General features: G+C 38.6%; 1 protein-coding gene across 1 annotated transcript; it reads right to left on the bottom strand.

Annotated features, from left to right (window-relative positions):
* Window positions 1-6,657: 6,657 nt before the first annotated feature.
* Window positions 6,658-21,966, bottom strand: LOC149129203 (uncharacterized). The gene is made up of 13 exons (XM_089346719.1): window positions 21,876-21,966; window positions 21,209-21,320; window positions 20,686-20,733; window positions 16,082-16,189; window positions 15,779-15,823; window positions 13,726-15,219; window positions 12,704-12,826; window positions 12,430-12,547; window positions 10,099-10,252; window positions 9,514-9,576; window positions 9,147-9,219; window positions 8,515-8,568; window positions 6,658-7,809 (listed from the first exon to the last, which is right to left on the bottom strand). Exons 1-13 carry the CDS (start codon window positions 21,887-21,889, stop codon window positions 7,627-7,629), a joined length of 2,589 nt encoding a protein of 862 aa, XP_089202845.1. The 5' UTR covers window positions 21,890-21,966; the 3' UTR covers window positions 6,658-7,626.
* Between the last annotated feature and the right edge of the window lie 234 nt (window positions 21,967-22,200).

Genomic DNA, 22,200 nt, shown 5'->3' with positions numbered 1-22,200 from the left:
TATGTGAACATAAATAAATATATATATATATAAATATATATTTATATATATATATGGCCGTTTTTGAAATACACCGAGCGGTACTACAAAAGCAGCGTAACCATTTACAATACATTCTTCTTATTTATGGCTTGTGCTTAGAACGATTTTGGCTGTTATTTCTAGCAAGCCAAGCGACCATAGAGAGGTTATTAAGTGGCTGCAAAGCAGCGTGGTCCCGAACGCGCACTCGCGCAGTCGAGCGTCCGCGCTAGCTAGTCGTGAGTGGTCGATCCTAAACTTGATCCTATCCCTAACCCTAACCCTATCCCTCACCATATCCCTAACCCTATCCCTAACCCTAACCCTATCCCTAACCCTATCCCTAACCTTAAACACATGTATTCATTTGCACACGCCCGCCCACACGCACTTTTTGTAGGATCGATCACTCACGACTAGCTAGCGCGGACGCACGACTGCGCGCCTGCGCGTTCGGGACCACGCTGCTTTGCAGCCACTTAATAACCTCTCTATGGTCGCTTGGCTTGCTAGAAATAACAGCCAATATATAGAAAGGAAACCAAAACCAAGTCCAAAGTCTCTATCTGATCTGATATAAACGAAATTGTTGCAAACACACATATGGACGCACATACTTACATATAAGCACGAACACATAAGTGCGTGCACACATATGAGCGTGCACACATACGAGCTTGCACACACTCACATGCTCATACCGAACAATTTCAAAACAACGCCGAATCATACGTTCAAAATAAATGGAAGTTGAGAGACAGGTTACTGAAGAGATTGCAAGAGTGCAATGAAATAATTTAACAAAAAACTATATAAATTAATAAAGGACTGAACCAGTGCGAGTGTTTATTACCGGCATAATGCCTCTCCCAAGGTTTGATTCTAACTATTTACCATACATTCTTCTTATTTATTCATCTTTATCGGTTGGCTCGACATATATATATATATATATATATATATATATATATATATATATATATATATATATATATATATATATATATATAAAGATAATTCAAAATAGTGTTCATGATCACTATATACTTAATATCCTTAAATTTTACACCCTACCCAGAGCCCCTGAATTTAATATTGACATTATTTCATGATTTTTGTGGAAGATAATTACATCTCATTTTATTTTATTAACATACCTCTTATTGTGTAAACATTAGTTAAAGTTCTGTTGTTGTCTGTACCACTATACTGTTACCCTATTCAGACTGAAAGTAAAAAACCTATTTGACCCATATACCTAGGGCTATAATTCCTCAACATTAATTCCTCAACATTTTGATAGTAATAAAATGACCTGATACTACTATGACCAGTGAAACCTCTAGATTCTAATACTTTTATAGCCTTGTCCATGCATACTGCTTACACCTTCCCTCTCTTTAGAAGTAATTGTCCCTTTGCTATCACCACTAGATAAGAAACAATAGAATTCTGAGACAGTTAAAACTTTTGTCTAGAATCAATTACTAGCCTGATAGACCCTGCTATGTCAAGATGGACTTATATATTCTTCCTCACTTTTGGATTTTATGTATGCCCTCTCCCACTTGGATTTAATATGTTGCCACATTTATAATGTCTTTTTTCTGCATTTTTCGTGCAGCTGAAGATTGCTCTTCATATTGCATTTAAGGTAATGCTCACATTACTTAAATAAATTGAAGTAGCATGAAACGTGCGTACTGCAATCACTTTTGAAATCCGTGTTGCTTATTGTTTGATTTTAATCACCCATCCTTTTGGGATGTGATATTCGGGTGCCTTCGCATAAGTACCATATTCAAGCCTTGAATCTATATATATATATATATATATATATATATATATATACACACATATATGAACACATGTATATAACATGTATCAACAACCAATAATCCGTTCAGGGATGCTAGCATCCTAAACTGTTATATATATATATGTAGTGAAACTATCTCTTCCACTGTTGAATAAAGAAACGCGGACCTAGTAGAAAGCAACGCATTCACTCACACACAGACATACAGTTTAATGCTCCAATACATCTTACTGTTATTCATCTTTAACGGTTGGTTCAACATATATATATATACACACACATATATGAACACATGTATATAGATGCTTGCGTAGTATACATAAAATTAGATGGCCCGAACACGTAAGCAATATAGAGCTATGGCAAAGAACGAATCAAGTTTCGATTCGGGAGCTAATATTTGAGAAAAAGTGCAAGTTGATTGATTGGTAGCACAATTAGAAAGGACAGACCAGATGTAGCGAAAAGTGCTTTACAGTGGAATCCGTATGGATATAGAAAGAGGGGTAGGCCTAAGAACTGGTAACATAGATCAACACAAAAGGAACTAGAGAAAGGGGGACATTCATGGCAGATAATAAGTACAGAAGAGAAAAATTATCCGACATGGAATTCAATTATAAGTGGCCTATACTCCGTGTTGGAGGGTTAAAGGCAAGAAGAAGGTAACATCTACCATTAAACTGTAATGGGAAAGAAAATCTTCCCCCAATATCGGATAAGGCAAATCTGCTACCATGAAAATCCACTTATATTCTCTCCTGAAATGCAAATCGAGAGTTAAAGTGATTTCTCCAAATGTTTGGAGGATGTCAGACTAATTAAACCGCTTGTAGAGTCAAATAAGCAGGCTTGGGTTTCTCTTTCAAAAGGCCAAATAGAACAAGTTGCTCTTGTATTCACTAAGACTTTTTATGAAGTTGTCCACAGATTTCGTCGGGTCTAATCTGTGATTGAAAAGTTTCTCGACCTTTTATTATTGTTCAGAAAATCAAACGATCATGGCTTAATACAGCGATCAGATAAAATAAAATACCACCACTCAGAGGTGGTGCTAAGTTACCTAACATCATGTTATACTTTTGTGCCTCTGTTTGCTCAAAACTTGCTTCTAATTGATCAAACCAGATAAGGGTATCTCCCGTCCAAACAGTAGGCCAAACTGTCATAGAATCTTGCATACATCCTCCATCAAAATAAAACACTTCAAACCCTTTAATATTTTCTAGCTATGAAATATCATTTTAATTTGCTAGAAGAAAGTGCAGTTCTTATAATTTCTTCAACCTTTATTATCAAATATTTTTGTCCAGTATATATTTGGGGGTTTTCATTTCCGGGTCAAGATGTAAACATTAACCCAAATTTCTTTATAATCGTCATGTATGCCGTTTGAATGGTATTTGTATAAAATTTCATTGAAAACAAACCGCCATTTGCCTCAAAATTACGAAGGAAAAGCTCGGATCTTGTGAATTTTCCCAAGTACTCTCCACACCCTCTTGGAAAAGATTTCCCCCCCCCCCCCCACAAATTTCTTAATAGTCGTAATGCTTGCCGTTTGAATGGTATTTCTATGAAATTTCATTGAAAAAAATAAACCATTTTCCTAAAAGTTATGAGGGAAAAGCTCGGATCTTTTGAATTTTCCGAAGTCCTCTCCCGTTGCTTTGCGCCTATTTGTTTCATATTCGTTTCCTACACATTGTTTTACACCCATACCAGTATATTTTTGGGATTTTCATTTCCGGGTGAAGCTGTAAACATTAACCGAAATTTGACGATCGAGGATCGAATCCACGCCGTGCCTGCAAGATCCGCATGCACACACACACACATATACACACACACACACATATATATATATATATATATATATATATATATATATATATATATATATATATATATATATATATATATACAGAAATCTTTTAAAACAATGCACTTTTGAAGGTGCTAAACTGCATCAGTCCCCCTTTCTTTACAAACTGCATCAGTCCCCTTTCTTTACAAACTGCATCAGTCCCCCTTTCTTTACAAACTGCATCAGCCCCTCTTTCTTTACAAACTGCATCAGTCCCCTTTCTTTACAAACTGCATCAGTCCCCCCCCCTCTTTCCACATATTTTAAGATGACATTTGGCAGAAATACGTTTTATAGATTGTGGTTTACATTAAGATTGAAACGTCAAAGAACTTTGAAAACAATAATAAACCAAGTGGTAACGATGTCTGGACAAAACAAAAACCATGTTAGTGTTTGTGTGAAACAAGTCAAAGCGTATTAAAACAATATCGTTTACTTACCTACTAAAATCACTGGATGTAGAGATCCAAGGATGTATAAGACCTCAGTTGCAAGACAGTTTTGTCCTTCAGCGATCAATTTTTTGGCGCCCAAATTTTAAGCGGGTAACTTGTACCCTTCGATTTCGTGTGGAGAGATTGATTGATTTGATTGTTTTTTGTTGATTTTATTTTTGCAAAATTGACAATTTTTCTGGTGTAATTAATGATCGTCTGCCCGAACAAGCATAATTGTTGGTAATCCCAATGGTTAAAATTACTGCCCCTGTACGAATTCGGAAAACCGTATTTCGTGCAAAATTTCTTTGACGAAAATTTAGAATTCGTATATATATATATATACTCTTTTACTTGTTTCAGTCATTTTGACTGCGGCCGTGCTGGAGCACCGCCTTTAGTCGAGCAAATCGACCCCGGGACTTACTTTTTGTAAGCCTAGTACTTGTTCTATCGATCTCTCGATAGCCGAACTGCTAAGTGACGGGGACATAAGCACACCACCATCGGTTGTCAAGCAATGCTAGGGGGACAAACACAGGCACACATATATATATATATATATATATATATATATATATATATATATATATATATATATACATATATACGACGGGCTTCTTTCAGTTTCCGTCTGCCAAATCCACTCACAAGGCTTTTGTCGGCCCGAGGCTATAGTAGAAGACACTTGCCCAAGATGCCACGCAGTGGGACTGAACCTGGAACCATGAGGTTGGTAAGCAAGCTACTTATCACACAAACCAATGGGATTATCAACAATTATGCTTGTTTGAGCAGACGACCATTACGCCATATTGCCGGCTTTTTTGACTTGCTACAATATGTATATATATATATAGTTGGAATTTACAAAAAAAATAATAAATAAAAGACGAAGACAGGTGTATAAACAACAAACAGATGTATTAGTCTAACGCTCGAGAAAATGAGAAAGTCTCTTACCTTTTGGGACTATGCTCTTCGACAGAAAGGAACACAAATGAACAGCGAATAAAAAATGCTCTAGTGGCTAGCGGTTGATCGTGGTGGCTGGCTGGACATCATTATCATCTTCTAACGTCTGTTTTTCCAAGCAGGCATGGGTTGGACGGTTTGACAGGAGCTGGCCAGCTGAAGACCTGCCTCGGTTCCAAGCGTTTGTCTTGGCATGGTTTCTATGACTGGATGTCCATCCTAGGGCCAACCACTTTACAGAGGGTACTGAGTGCTTTTACACAGCACCAGCAAGGATGCTTTTTATGGGGTACCGGCAACCATGAGCCCTTAAGATTAGGACAGGGATGCAGGAGACATACCTGTATGCAAGGGTGTCCACGTATTTACTTAGCTTGTTGTCTTCTCAGGCACAGCAAACCACCAGAATTTGCGTCCCCTTGTTGTCCCTTACGTGAGGCCTAATATATATATATGTATATATATATATATATATATATCCTTTTACTCTTTCATTTGTTTCAGTCATTTGACTGCGGCCATGCTGGAGCACCACCTTGAATGTTTTTTTTTGTTTCAGTCACACAAATCAACACCAGGACTTTTTTTTAAAGCCTCGTACTTATTCCGTCTGTCTTTTTGTGCTAAACGACTAAGCTATGGGGGAAGTAAACACACCAACAGCAGGTTTTCAAGCAGTGATGGAGAGACAAACACACACACACACACACACACACATATATATATATATTTTTATATATAATGTTGACCACTAAAGTGGACATTTAATGTGCTAGAAATGGACCACATGCATCTACTAAGACCTGAACAATTTAGGTCTTAGTAGACACATGTGGTCCATTTCTAGCACATTAAATGTCCACTTCAGTGGTCATCGTTATATATAAAAATATACTTTAATCCCCTAAGATCTCAGATATTTTTTCTGAATCTCTGATTCTTTAAATGTGCTAGCTTCCTGGTAATAAATCGATATTAATTAATATATGATTTTTTACCCTATGTTTTAATTTGATTATATATATATCATCATCATCATCATCATCGTTTAACGTCCGCTTTCCATGCTAGCATGGGTTGGACGATTTGACTGAGGACTGGTGAAACCGGATACACGACACACACATATATATACACACACATCATGCTGGCATGGGTTGGATGGTTTGACAAGATCCAGTGAGCTGCATCATGCTCCATTGTCTACTTCACCATAGTTTCCATGGTTGGATGCCCATCCTAATGCCAGCCACTTTACAGAGGGTATTGGGTGTTTTTTTCTCATACCACTGGCACCAGTGAAGTCGAAAAAAAAACTACTGAATAAAATTAATATCTCAAGCAATGATTAAGAAGTCAGTGGCATTATTTATTAATAATTTATTAACGATTTAATTAGGAAACTGAGGCCCAGGAATCAATGCTGTAAAAATATGTGAAAACATTTCTGTGTAATCACTTTATCTGTATTCAACCTACCTGGACAGGTGAAAATGACATGACAACAGGCAAAGAACAACAAGAAAAAAACCACATTCACGATGTACACCACCAGCATAGTGTAATAAAATTTTTATTATTATTCGTCTTTGGTCAATAAGTGTTATTTCTTATTTGATTTTTATCTGGTAACCAAAGGAAATGACTTTTATTTCCTTCAAACTCTGCTTTTGTCACCCTGCACATCAATGTTTTCAAACTGACCTATTTCCCATTACATTTCACACAGATACAATGCTGAGTTGCTGAAGCAGAAATATCGTTATAGCAACTATTCTGCTCAATACCACAGATTTGCTTGTCAGTCACTTGACCATAACCAGTTGAGCATGTCCCTTGGTGGCTGACGATATATGCATCTCTGATCATGAAGAGGAGTAGAGGGGGAGCATCATAACCATGTGTTGAAAGGGATTCTTTGAGGTTTGAATGAATATTGTAACAATAGCAAAGTTTGAAGGAAATATTAACCATTTTTTCATACTTTCTAGGGGGTCAGCAAATGTGGAAATAACAGTTGCTAGCCAAGGACAAAAATCCTGTAACATGGTGCAGTCATTAGATTGTATGACCAAATTTTATTCACATTCGTTCAATACTTTTTTTATTGGACAAACTGCATTTCACTAAAATCTCTAGTTCTTAAGAGGACTGAGAGATTTATAGAAAGAAAAATCAGTACAAAAGTTTAAGAATTACAGCACCAGGTGTCACACCATCAACCCTAGCGATGCTGCTGGTTAATTACCATACTTTACCAAAAAATTACCCCAGGTCCTATATGCAAAGTCGCATCTCCCATAGGCTTTATTACTCTAAAATCTTTTTTTCCTGACTGTTCTGCTGAAATTGCAGTGCATTTTATACAGCAATGAGTCTCTTATGCCAACAAATACTGTAATTCGCTCATACTAAATCCAGTCTGATTAATAACCTCGATACATCTCATTACACATCTCGTGCTGCTTCTGTAGATTTCCGCTGAATTGCTCTCTCCATGGTACTCAATCATCGTCTTCTTCTTCATCACCATTTTCCTGTCTGTGCATCACTCCAAACAGCTCCTTGGAACTAAAGCCAGTTTTGTTGATAGCCATAATAGGTGTCATTGCAGACCTCATGCTGTTGTAGATCTTCGGGAAGAGGAGTTCTTGTGCTGCCAACAGTTGTTTCATTCGGTGACGTTCCTGCAATAAAAGTCGCAAGACATTAACACGACACTATCTATACGACAGAGGAGACAGCAACAACACAGGGGAAACTTCTACAATAGTGTGGCCTGAAGAACCACATCTCCTGTGGCCCACATCTTAAAGAAGGTTACCCATCCTTGCTCTACATGGAGGTAAGGCCTTTTAGAAATAACAGCAAAAAATAAAAAGCAAAATACACATGTACTGAGACCTAGGATTTGAACTCACATCTCTGAGTTATAAATCAAGTGCCATGAATGGACCACACGATTCGAGTGTATATGCTCTGAAAGAACCCTACCGTGTGTGTGTCTTTGTATCTGCGTTTGTCCCCCACCATCACATGAAAACCGCTGTTGGTGTGTTTACATCCCCATAACATAGCAGTTTGGCTAAAGAGATTGATAGTGCCAGGTTTAAAAACCAAAAATAAGTCCTGGGCTTGATTCATTCGATTGAAATTCGTGAAGGCTGTACCCCAGCATGGCCACAGTCTAACGACTGAAACAAGTAACAAGATAACAGATAACACCTGCAGCCCCAACCTAATTTATTATAATTTATTATAATTTATTATAATTTTTCACCATGAACCTGGTAAAACCTAGCAACACACATTGGATAATGTAATCCTAGATACATTGTGCTAAAAAGAAAAAAAAACACCTCCCACCCTCAATTCTGTGACCACCATCTTACCTTTGGTGCTTCGAAACAGGCTGGACAATTCTCACTGATGACAGGAAGTTGATTCTGCAGAGAGAGAGAGAGAGAGAGAGAGAGAGAGGAGAGTCACATGGTCGGTCACATGATGTCACTGGAGATGCTAGCAAAGAGCATATGTAAAGTAAATATAGGGGCAGGTATGGCTGTGTGGTAAGAAGCTTGCATGGTTTCAGGTTCAATCCCACCGTGTGGCACCTTGGGCAAGCATCTTTAATACAGCCCTAAACCAATGAAGGGCCTTGTGAGTGGGTTTAGGGCAGATGGAACCTGGAAGCAGTTCATTGTGTGTGTCGGTGTGAGGGTGTGTGTGTGTATGAGAGGGGGTGTGAGGGTGTGTTTGTATGGAGAGGGAGTGAATGTGTCTGTGTTTGTCCCCCCCCCCATCACTACTTGACAACCAGTGTGCTGGAGGCACATAAAAAGCAGCCCCTACACTCTCAGAGTGGCTGGAATTAGGAAGGGCATCCAGCTGTAGAAACAGACAGAAATAGTCTGACCTATATATAAATGGAGAGACAAATAGACAAACAGACAAATAGACAAACAGACAAATAGACAAACAGACAAATAGATGTACTGAAAGAGGGATGTTCTCTAGTTTTTACCTTTTCAGCAAACCTTCGTAAGTTCTTTTCTCTGACATAAACCAAAGGTCGAATAACTCGGAGGTCGTTATCCCTGCAAGACCAGAATTATACTATCATCATCACTATCATTTAATGTCCACAGAAACTTCAAAGTTTCGGCCGGTTAGCTGATAAAAGCTAGCAGGATGAAACTGCGAAGTCACTATCATCACCACTCTTCTGGAAGAAGTATAAATATTTACTCTACAAAAAGTATTGAGTAATTCTTCAGTTTAGTGTAAAATTGTTTTTAAATATTACTTGACTTAAAAATTAATATACATATATTTATACACACACACACACACAAAGAAACACCAAAGGCAGGAGATTGTATTGTACTCACTGAACTGTGTAATGAGCCTTCATGGTCCTCATGATTCCATTGTGGAAGAAAGACATAAGGAAACTGTAAAAGAGAAGAGAGAAAGATTTAAAGAACATAGAATATTATTTAACTTGTGGAGGACATAGTTATGTGGGGGTCACATTTTGTAATACAGAGACTGTAACTAGAAAAGACAGATATGTGGGGGGGGGGTCGTATTTTGTAATGCAGAGACTGTAATGTAGAAGACAGATATATGGGGGTCACATTTTGTAATACAGAGAGTGTAACTAGAAAAGACAGATATGTGGGGGTCACATTTTGAAATACAGAGATTGTAATGTAGAAAACATAGATAGGAGTCACATTTTGCAATATACAGTGTAACTATAGAAGATATAAGTTGTGTGGCTTTATAATGCATGGACCACTGTAATATGGCTAATGCAAAACAGTTGATGTAGATAATGGTGGTGGTGGTGGTGGTGGTAATGATGGTGATGATGTTGATGATGACAACATGGGCAATAGCGATGATGATGATGAGGAGGAGGAGGATGGTGGTGGGAAATACAATGAAGGACTGTCAGTTTGAAACTTTACCTTTCAGCGAGGTCGTCCAAGTGTTGTCCCAGGGACACAACATTGTAGCCCTCTCGCCGGGCACACATATAGATACGTCCCCGCTTCATACGACTACAGAAGCTGCAAATCGACTCACATTTGTACAGGAGGTTGGAGGCTGTGTCCATTATACCTGGAAGTAATAGTAGTAGTAGTAGTAGTAGTAGTAGTAGTAGTAGTAGTAAACAATAATATCAATAATTTCAAATTTTGGTACAAGGCAAACAATTTTGGGGGAGGGACTAAGTTGATTACATTGACCCCTATACTCGACTTTATCAACTCCTTAAAGCATGAAAGGCAAAGCTGACCCTTGACAGAACTTGAACTCAGAACATAAAGACAGACAAAATACCGCAAAGCATTTCACCCAGAATGCTAACAAATCTGCCAGTTCATAGCCTTAACACTAATAATAATTATCATTATTATAATCATTATTATTATTATTTCAAATTTTTGTCACAAGTCCTCGGTATACTATATCTGTATAAAAAATGGAATGGTCACACCTGGAATACTTTGTTCACAGGTGTCTACTAAATCAGGAATGACCAGGGGCTAAATTACAACAAAGGAGGACACATTAGATAATTTAGTCCAAGATACACTATGTCTGAATAAAACACAGGTTGGTCATGACTGACCTAATGCTAAACAAGAATGGTATCTCCCCTGCCATCGTCCAGAGCAGCGCCTTCGCCATTTTAGCAACTGAGGAGGCTGTCAGACAAACTTCTTTAACCCTTTAGTGTCTGCATTATTCTACCAAAATTAATGCTTTTTCATCCACATTGTTTTGAACTAATCATGCATTATCTCGTAGCTATGAGATTTTGATGAGGTAGCTGTTAATTTTTAAAACGATATTGTAGGGTTGGTGTGAGAGACCAGATTTGGCCAGTTTGAACATAAAACAAGCAGAATACTTTCGGCTGGATATGGCCGGTTTAAATGCTAATGGGTTAAATATTTCTTTGTAGTGAGGAAGAGGAAAGATGTAACCAAGGGGCAAATTATTTGGTGGGAGGGGCTACTTTGGCCACTTTACAAGCTGAAGCTAGGTTTTAACAGAAAATTACTCAAAGAAAATATATATTTGCAAAGAAATCTGAAGAATTTTACCATTTAATATGCAGGTTACTCTCTCGAGTCTAATGCTTATTTAATAATTTACACTGTTTTTAATTAATTATGCATTAACTGTGTAGGCGCAGACGTGGCTGTGTGGTCAGCAGCTTCCTTCTCAACCACATGGTTCTGGGTTCAGTCCCGCTGCATGGCACCTTGGGCAAGTGTCTTCTACTATAGCCATGGGCCAATCAATGCCTTGAGTGGATTTGGTAGATGGAAACTGAAAGAAACTTGCTGTGTGTGTGCACGAGCGCCTATGTGTGTGTGTCCCACCAATGCTTGAGAATCAATGTTGGTGTGTTTACATCACCGTGACTGGGGTCGATACATTGGAGTAAAATTCTTCAAGACGATGCAGCAGCATGGCCGCAGTCTAACGATTGAAAACCAGCAAAAGGTAAACGATTCTCAACGCCAGAGAAGAAAATCCCAACTGGATTCAAAGGAGGAAATTTTGGTAACACACAATTGAAGGGAAGTAACTTCGTAAGAACTGCTATTTTTATCACGAAAATGTTTTCTTCTCGAAGCACAAGGCCCGAAATTTTGGAGTAGGGGAGAGCAGTCGATTACATCAACCTCAGTACGGAACTGGTACTTAATTTATCGACCCCGGAAGGATGAAAGGCAAAGTCCATCTCGGCGGAATTTGAACTCAGAACGTAAAGACAGACGAAATACCACTAAGCATTTCGCCCGGTGTGCTAACGGTTCGGCCAGCTGACTGCCTTTTTATCACCAAAATATTGTAGTAAGGAATGCGCCAACAGAATGGACAATCATTTCGACCCGTCCAAATGGGTTTCAGACGTGTTTGACCTCCATACACATTATATATATATATATATTTATATATGACGAGCTTCTTTCAGTTTCCGTCTACCAAATCCACTCACAAGGCATTGCTCGGCCCTAGGCTATAGTAGAAGACACTTGCCCAAGGTACCACGCAGTGGGAATGAACCCGGAACCATGTGGTTGGTCAGCAAGCTACTTACCACACAGCCACTCCTGCGCCTTAACCAAAGGGGTTAACACCCTGTTGCTTGTATTCACTTGTATGCCTTGTACTCTAAGAGCCAAGTACAGGACAGCATCCCTCGAAAGGGTTCAAGGAATAACAACAATAATAACATTAAAAAAAAACATAAATACAAGTATGTTTGTAATACAAACCTTGAGATTCAAAGAAATATGGGACACCCAAACAGCTTAGATATTTCTTCAAAGGACTGGGATTATAAGAAGGGGTCTGGGGATCAACTGTCACAGCACCAATATCAAAGCGAGTTCCCTAAAATAAAAATGAATAAGGAGAAAAATATTTTTCTAAAAAATTTTAAAATGGCGAAAAGATGTGGGAGGGAATTTCTAAAGAGTAAGAGAAGATGGAAGAGGTTTTGGTGCTAGTAGTGGTAGTAACAATGATAATATTAAAATAGGATTTTACCTTGCTTTTAGCATAGAACTGATATTGATGAAGAATATGCAACATGGAGAGGGAATCTTTACCCCCAGAAAGGCACAACAATATTCGATCCCCATCTTGTATCATATTGTAGTCTGCAATAGCCTGGAGCAATAGAGATAGAAATACATAAATATTACAGTAAAAGAACAGCGTGGTGGGGGGTATGATGAGGGCAGGTCCTTCGTATCTGAAGACCATGAGGAAAGAGCAACATGGCTTCATGTAGCTATGTAAAAATGGTCCTTCATGTTGCAGGGCTTTTGTTCCTGCCTGTGTTTAGTAGCTTTAAAGTGAGAGTCAATGAATACAATCCTGTCAGACTCTTTAGATCTGAAGGTCTGACCACAATGGCTTGGTGGTCTAAGACGGCTGCAGTGACCAGCAAGCTGTAGGCTTTAAACTGGTGTGGTCTTCTTGTAGAAGAATTGCCTTTCTGGGCTGGAGAGCTACATCTACCCTAGAGTTCTCAGACAGGTGTCAAATAGGGCACTGGACCACTCGAGGAACTCCACTTTTTAATTTGCTGTCGACGTTGATTCCGCGAAACTTCTCCTTTCCCAGGGGACACACAACAAGGGTTTGAGCATTTGAACTGCTTCCAAAACACATTAATTAACCCACAGCTGCTAACCTGACAGGTGTTACTACTCTGAGTCAGAGAAGACCTAAGAACAACAGTGGCTAAGGGCTGGTTCCACACTCAGACATTAAATGATGATGACTGTGTCTACCAAATCCATTCACAAGGCTTTGGTCAGCCCGAGGCTGTAGTAGAAGATACTTGCCCAAGGTGCCAAGCAGTGGGACTGATCCCGGAACCATGTGGTTAGAAATGTATTCATATCAAAAATATGAAGTTATATAGACACACACACACATATGTATTTATATATCTGGATGTATACATTGATATATGAATATATATATATATTTATATATACACACACACACACACATATATATATATATATATATATATATATATATATACTTCTACTTACCTCAATGACTGGAGTGAACAACTCTTTCGGTGGTGAAACCCACAAATTGCCCTTCTTGGTCACTTTCCGCTGGTCAGTCTTCAACTTTGCTTTGCGGAGACAACACTGGGTCATCTGTGGCTCTGCCTTAGAACCCGCAGCCCCAGTAGCAGTGACATCCGGTCCCTTTTCAGACAGTGGTGTCATCGACGGTTTCGTCAAGGTTGTAGTTTCACTAAGGGACCTGCAACAGCAGTCCCTACATTCCTTATTTGTATCATTATCGTTGCCGTGACAACTGCACTGTGTTGCACCATGTCCTGCATTATTGTTGTTACTGCAATGACAACAGCCACTGCGCTGCGTTACTGCAAGTCCAACACTGTTAACTCCCACTCCAGTTTTATCCATCACCCCTTCTGGAGTTTCATTGCAACTCTCCTCTCTTTCGTCCCGATTGCTCGGAAAGGAACTGTTCACATTAGCCACCCCTTTCTCCTCCTCCTCCTCTTTTCCCCTCCCCTCTGCGGTCATTGCTGCTGTTGTTGTTGTTGTCGATCTCTGGAACTTCGATGAGGACTTCAGTTTGTAATTTTCGAAGCTAGAGATTTGGCGATTAGGATTAAAATTATAACTGGGCGTGTGATTACGATTAAGATTAGAGTTGTTAAAACTCGGATTAGAGTTATGATTGGGATTATGAATAGGGTTAACACTGGGATTAAAATTAGGATTAGGATTTAAATTAAGGTTAGGGTTATGGCTAGTGTTAAGATTAGGATCAGGATTAGGATTAGGATTTAAGTTAAGACCAGGATCATGATATAACTTAAGATTAGGACTAACATTAGTAGCATCAGAAAGATGAGAATTTGTAACTGGATTTGGATAGAGATATGGATTAAGAGGATTAAAAGCAGCATCGAGAGTAGTACCAACTGGAGTGCAGGTAGGATTAACGTCCAAATTGTCAGATCCATGTCCACTCTCAGACAAGACCAATGTTTTGTCAAAACTGACCGACAGATCATCACAATGACCAAACGAAAATCCCCTCTCCAGGAAATTCTTAATCGATTTACAGAACTCTTCACTATGGCTCATACCAGTGTCACATAAAGAACTCTCATGAATCGCATTTTGTGCTGCCACCTGTGGCACACTTGCAGCAATTTTGTTGGTACCACTTTCTTCTTCTTCACATTCTTGCTTAACTTCTATTTCTTCTTCCACTTCTTGGTCTCCCGGTTTTCCATCTCCTCTCCCTCCATCTCCTTCTTCTCCAACACCATCTTTTCTGTTATTTCCCGCGACCACGGTGAGATCGGAACTTTCTTCCTGTCGGTTGGCGTTTGCAAAAGATTTTGGAACAAACGGTAGAGCATCTAACGAGATGAAGTTTGTGAAAGTCCCTTCAGAGATACAGGTGTAAGCTTCACACGGCAGCAGGAACCACCTCAGATGCTGGGTGCCATTCTCAAAGAGTAGACTCTGATCGGGAAGTGATATTTTCATCTGCAAAGATAAATTAAAAAGCTGTATGTGTGTGTGTGTATGTCTGTGTGTGTGTGTGTGTGTATGTGTATGTGTGTGTGTGTGTGTGCGTGTGTATGATTAGATATACTTGTATTTATATATATATGTAAACACACACATACATGTACACAGACAATATACATTTATATATCCATATATATTATATATATATATATATATATATATATACCTACAGCTAAACACAAACACACACATACGTTTATGTGTGTCTCTTATCATTTACTTGTTCCAGTCAAGAGACTAAGGCCACGTCAGGGAACTGCCCTGAAGAATTTCAATGAAACAATTCCGCCCCAGTATTTATTTTCATTTTCTTAAACCTAGTACTAACTTTATCAGTCTCTTTAACCATATTTCCTTATTTTGACTCAAAATCTTTGACTTCTTTCATAAAACTTTTCTATATTATAGAAGATACTAGCCGCAGGTGGGATTGAACCAGAAACCTTCATGTCAGTACAAAGCGGTAGTTCTGATGCAAAGACTGACTGTTTATTAATCAGAGAGTGTTACATACCTTTTCAGCAGTCTTGAACAAGTCTTTCGCTTCTCTTAAACACTCCTGGAGTTTCATGGATGATGGAGAGACAGAAGAAGAGAGAAAGGAGAACATGATTTAGTATTGTATGATGGTGGTGGTGGTGGTGGTGGTAGTAGTAGTATTAGTGGAGGTGGTAGATGTGGAGATGGTGGTGATAGTGGTGGTGGTGGTGGTGGTGGTGGTGGTGATGAAGGTGCTGGGTTTGATGTTGTTGATGATGATGATAATGACAAATGATGATGGTGATGGTGATGGTGATGACAGCTTCAGTTCACGTACCTGGTAATCTGGTACTGAAGAATTGCCATAACCATTCTTTTGAGATCTGTATTTCATGGCACCTGAGGAATAGGAAATATTGCCAAGCCATTTTCTGTCTTTGTACACCTGGAAACACCAATAATAATAATAATAGATAACAAGGCAGATCACAAACCAGAGTGGTTATCGACCGAATCACAAAGGGCCACTCACTCGAAATAGATCTGCTAGCCTTAAGAAGCTACGTCACGAAAGCTCGGAGACGGTGTTGTCTCAAAAAACTTACCCTAAACAGACAGATCCGTCCCCTAGCGTCAACGTCGAAGCTTGTTATGCCTCACTGGTAATAAAACAAAATATAAACCGCAATGGTCATAGACCGGATTATAAAGGACCACTTACTCGGATAATGAACCAGATCCGAGACGAGAAATCTGCTACTGGTTCAAATCTTCCCGACACACAGGAGCTGGAAGTACCCCACAACCGGAATATTCCAACAGATGGCCATCCATGCTCGTCATCAAATAACCAAAAGAAAAAGAATGAAAAATGGTCTAGGGAAGATAATAAAGAAGTTCTTAGAGCCTTCTACCGTGCCATATATTTCCCTACAGATAAATCTAATACTGTACAAACCTACTTAAACTGGAGACAGAAACACCTTGCAGTAAGACCCTACATAGACAGTAATAAACTTGCCAACGTCAGAAGAAACATTATAAAAAAAAAATTACTAACTGAAGTAGAGATTGACCAAATTAAGCAAGCAGTAAAGGATAAAAAGAATGAAACTGCAGCTAAAGAAGATACTACAGAGGAAATAATTATAAACCAGCCCAAGGCTGATGAAAATACAGTAATAATTGAAAGAGTTAAGGTAACTGATAGGCAAAATAAAATACTCTCTGAACCAACCATAAACACTAAGGCAGGTGAAAATCAAATAGATGAAGGAAGTCATACAGAAATCGACGCAACAGAACTACATGATCTAAAAAATCAAATCATGATTGAATGGCTGAAAATTAAAGAAACTAGTATGAATGAACGCGACACTCTCCCCAAAATTCGCAATTCTAACCAAAACCTGAAAATAATTGGTAAAATCCGCCTTGCACTTAAGGATATAATTTCAGCTAATGATGTTGATATTACAGATCTCAACCACCTGTACTATGCATCCGCAAGAATCTCAACGATTCTATGTGGTGAAAAGATTAGAAAAAGACAACACTCCCACAAAAAGCCTTCTTGGCAAGAACGCATTCAACACCAAATTAAGCTGCTTAGATCTGACATAGAATGTTTGAAAAACCTTAAATTTGACAAGAGTATCAAACCTACAAAGACCCAAAAACTAAAGAAAAAATATAACATGAAAACCATAGTTGACATTGATGCCACCATAGAAACCATCAAGCAAAAGGTATGTGCTAAAGCTGCCCGCATAGCAAGGTATGAAAAGCGTGTTAAATTCTTCCGAGATAATAACATGTTCAAAAATAACCCCAAAAATTTCTACAGGAAGATAGGGAAAACACCAGTAACAATAAAGTCTGTCCCATCAAAAGAAGAAGTGCAAGAATTTTGGAATAAAATCTGGGCAGAAGATAAAACACACAATGAAAAGGCCCCTTGGATTGATAGAATAGCTACAGACCTAGACTCCTTAGAGGAGCAAAAGTGGGAGGGGGTCAGGGTAGAAGATATAAGATCTGCTCTCAGGAGGTCAAGCAAATGGAAGTCTCCAGGAAAGGATAAAATTCCTAACTTCTGGTTGAATGCCTTCCCAGAAAGCCATGAACTGCTAACAAAACTTTACAACGATGTTTTGCAAAACCCTAGTTTGATGCCCTCTTGGCTAGTTAATGGTTTAACATTCCTGCTTCCAAAAAATGAGGAAACAAACGAACCAAAAAATTATCGCCCCATAACCTGCTTAACAACAATGTATAAGACGCTAACATCTGTCCTAACCGAGTACACCTATAGTTTTTTAATAGAAAGTAGCATATTCCCTAACGAGCAAAAGGGATGTAAACGTGGATCTTATGGTTGTAAAGATCAGCTACTCATCAATAAGATGATCTTAGAAGATTGTCACAAGCGACACAAAAACTTGTCAATAGCCTGGATAGACTATAAAAAGGCCTTTGATAGCCTACCACATAGCTGGATTAGGAAATGTCTGGAAATGTATAAAATAGCTCCTACTCTGCGAAACTTTTTATCTGTAAGTATGAGATCATGGAGAACCACACTGATGTTGAACAATGACAATGAATCTCTAAATGCTGGAGATGTAAGAATTTCATGTGGCATTTTCCAGGGTGACTCACTATCACCACTCCTCTTCTGTCTAGCCCTAATACCGCTCTCAAAATTGCTCAATGATGCACAGTATGGTTATAAAATATTTGATAAAAATATAAATCATCTCATTTACATGGATGATTTAAAGCTCTTTGCAAAAAATGACCAACAACTCAAAGGCCTACTAGCGATTGTTAAACAATTCAGTGATGACATCAGGATGCAATTTGGCCTTGATAAATGTGCAAAAGCTATCTTTATCAAAGGAAAAATGACAAATACATCTAATGTGAACCTTGACCAGCAAAATGTCATAAAAGAGTTAGAACCAGCGGAGAGCTACAAATACCTAGGGGTAATTGAAGGGGACAATATCAAGCACTCAGTGATGAGGGAAAGGATCAGAAGAGAATGTTATCGCAGGGTGAGAGCAATACTGAAGACAGAGCTGAACGCGAGAAACAGGATCGAAGCGATCAATGCTCTAGCCATACCAGTCGTGACTTACAGTTTCAACATCGTTAACTGGTCAATTACTGAAATATGTAATGTTGACAGAAAAATACGAAAACTGTTGACAATGCATAGAATGCACCACCCTAAGGCAGATATAGAACGTCTTTATCTGCCAAGAAAAGAGGGAGGTCGAGGACTACTACAGCTGGCATTATCAATGAAGGTAGCCACAATTGGCCTAGACACCTATATGAAAAACTCTGAGGACTGGATGCTAAAACTTGTCTTAAAATATGAAAGCAAGAAAGCATCTTATTCAGTAACAAAACAGGCAAAGGAATATCTAAGTGAATTCCAATTGCAACAAATTCAAGAATTAGACGAACTAGAAACACCTACAGAAAAAGCTAAGCGCTTGAAAACCCGTGCTAAAATTGCTGCCTTAGCTATTATGACTGAAAAATGGCATGGAAAACCTCTCAATGGCAAATACCCAAAGAGAGCGAATAATGCAGATCTTGACAAAGCCCTTACCCACCAATGGTTAATGGCCTCTGGATTGAAATCAGAAACAGAGGGGTTTATCATAGCAGCCCAAGATCAATGCCTACCTACAAAGAACTACCAGGCCAACATATTAAAGAACGGCAGCTCCCCATTATGTCGTATATGCCAACAACAAAATGAGACCATCGATCATGTTGTCTCCATGTGCAGTCTGCTTGCGCCTACAGAGTATCTCAACAGGCATGATAGAGCTGCACAATATATTCACTGGGTAATATGCAAAAACCTGGACTTGCCCCATGATAAAAACTGGTGGGAACACAAACCACCCCCAGTACTTGAAAATGATCACATTGCACTCCTCTGGAACTTCACCATTCAAACTGACAGAAAGATAGACGCAAATAGGCCAGACATCATACTGAAAGACTTCAGACAAAAATCATGCCTCCTCATTGATATGACTGTCCCAATTGATATAAACGTATCTGTCAAGACCTACCAAAAACTGAGCAAATATAAAGATCTTGAAATAGAAATTAGCAAAATGTGGAATCTGAAGACGAAAACAATACCTATTGTCATAGGTGCCCTGGGAATGACAGCGAAACGGGCTGATTACTACCTAGCTCAGATACCAGGAAACCCCAAAATGGCTGAAGTCCAAAAGATAGTGCTCATGGGAACTGCCCATATCCTACGTAAAATACTGTCTATGTGATCTCAAATTTTAAAGCAAACATAATTTTCTTATGGTTTCTTAAACATTCACTTGAACAAAACTGTACAAATCCAAATATATGGTACCCTAGGCATAACACCTACATGAACTTCTAACTTGTTGTCTCTTGAGGTCTCTGGGTGAGACTTGGATCCAACTTGTACAAATGCAAAACAAAAGTCAAACATAAAATAATAATAATAATAATAATCCTTTAATAATAATAATAATAATAATAATAATAATAATAACGGACTGATTACTACCTAGCTCAGATACCAGGAAACCCCGAAATGGCTGAAGTTCAAAAGATAGTGCTCAGGGGAACTGCCATATCCTATGTAAAATACTGTCTATGTGATCTCAAATTTTAAAGCAAACACATAATTTTCTTATGATTTCTTAAACATTCTCTAGAACAACACACTACGTACAAATCCAAATATATGGTACCCTAGGCATAACACCTACATGAACTTCTAACTTGTTGTCTCTTGAGGTCTCTGGGTGAGACTTGGATCCAACTTGTACAAATGCAAAACAAAAGTCAAACATAAAATAATAATAATAATAATAATAATAATAATAATAATAATAATAAATAATAATAATAAATAGTAACCTGAAGATCCTTGTGTCTCCATTCTCCAGTCTCCGGATTGAACCTGTACTGTAAAATAAGGAAGAAGAATTCATGAGGAAAAACACTTAAAACATTTTTATGATAAAGATTTCTTTCTTTTCTATTTTGGAATAACACAGAATAATAAATGACTTGATATGAAGCAGTAAATGTTGATGATATTAATGTTACTCCCTGCTTCCCTTGACATCATATGGCAGCTGTAAATGAGTTTCACTGTTATGCAAGCAGTGTCTTTTTATTTTTTTGCCAGTCTTCCATGAAAATTATGTCTAACTCTGGGGAAATGTTAGCTTGCTTGGCAACAGGTGAGGGTTAGCAACAGGAAAGGCATCCAGCTGTAGAAACTCCACCTCCACAAATACCATCCAACATCTGAGAGCTCGGAATGTTAAGTGAATATTAAGATGATGATGATGTCTTCTAAGAGAGAGAGGGGGGGGGGGAGAAAGACAGGGCTATTCCACTGTTTGAAACCTATTAAAATTGACTCAATCTTTACCTGAGGAAGCAGATGCCAACCAAATTCTGCAACCAACTCTACAGCTTGGATGACAAAATCCAAAGTTTCATTGTCAACAAAGAATGGTAAATTTAGCCGGGTGAATCCTGGTCTGCAAAGAAAAATGGTGGAAGAAGATGACGAAAATTTGAGGAAAACATTAGAATTGGTCAAGGATTGTTCCATCTTTTCTACCCACAATTCCTGGGAGGGTCAGACCCCTCCTCTTCTCTAGGGTCCTATCAGAAGCATCCATCATTACATTTTCCAGTTGGATTCCCAAGTGTGATCCACTGAGACGATGGATCTTATCCAAATATTTTGGTCTACCACCAAGTCTGCTGCTGGCTGGCTTGGCTTGAAGAATCCATCTTGTGATATTCCTGTAATCTCTCAATGCACAAAAGAAGTTGCTCGACTTGGAGAGAATCCCTGAAAACTCTGGATATTATCCAACCATTTCAATTTTGGTCTACTTTTAGTTATTCTGACGCTTCAGGCTCTGCCTGGAGAATCAATTTTGTTGATTCTGCAACATTCTAATCCCAATCCCATTTGTGGGATCTTAGGCTATCTGCCAACCCTAGGACAGGAACTGCTACTCTACATGTATCCTTGAGCTCATTTCATCCTGATGACTCGACTGAGGAGTGTTCGGGTGACTCACCTGAGGATTTCCATTGGTGAATACTCCCGGTATCGTTTCAAATGTACTCGGTCAAGACGGCTGGAAGAGAAAGCATAATGAGATGAACAATATATATATTGTGTATAGAGGACTATATAGGGAGTGCATATAAAATGTACAATGGTGTATGGTAATGAATATAGAGGATTGTGTATAAGATGTAAGATGGTGTATAGTTGTGTATATAGAGGATTATAGGTGGAAAGGTAATATGCATGTAGAGCAATGGTACTCGACCATTTTTAACCAAGGACTCCAAGTGGACCCTCATAGCCATTTAATGCTTAAAAAAATCTTTCTGCCT

The sequence above is a fragment of the Octopus bimaculoides genome, unplaced genomic scaffold (genome assembly GCF_046866305.1).
Source record: "Octopus bimaculoides isolate indiv1 unplaced genomic scaffold, ASM4686630v1 contig115, whole genome shotgun sequence".
NCBI lineage: Eukaryota > Metazoa > Mollusca > Cephalopoda > Octopoda > Octopodidae > Octopus > Octopus bimaculoides.
The sequence above is the reverse complement of the archived record's forward strand: the minus strand, read 5'-3'. Positions and strand labels throughout refer to the sequence as shown.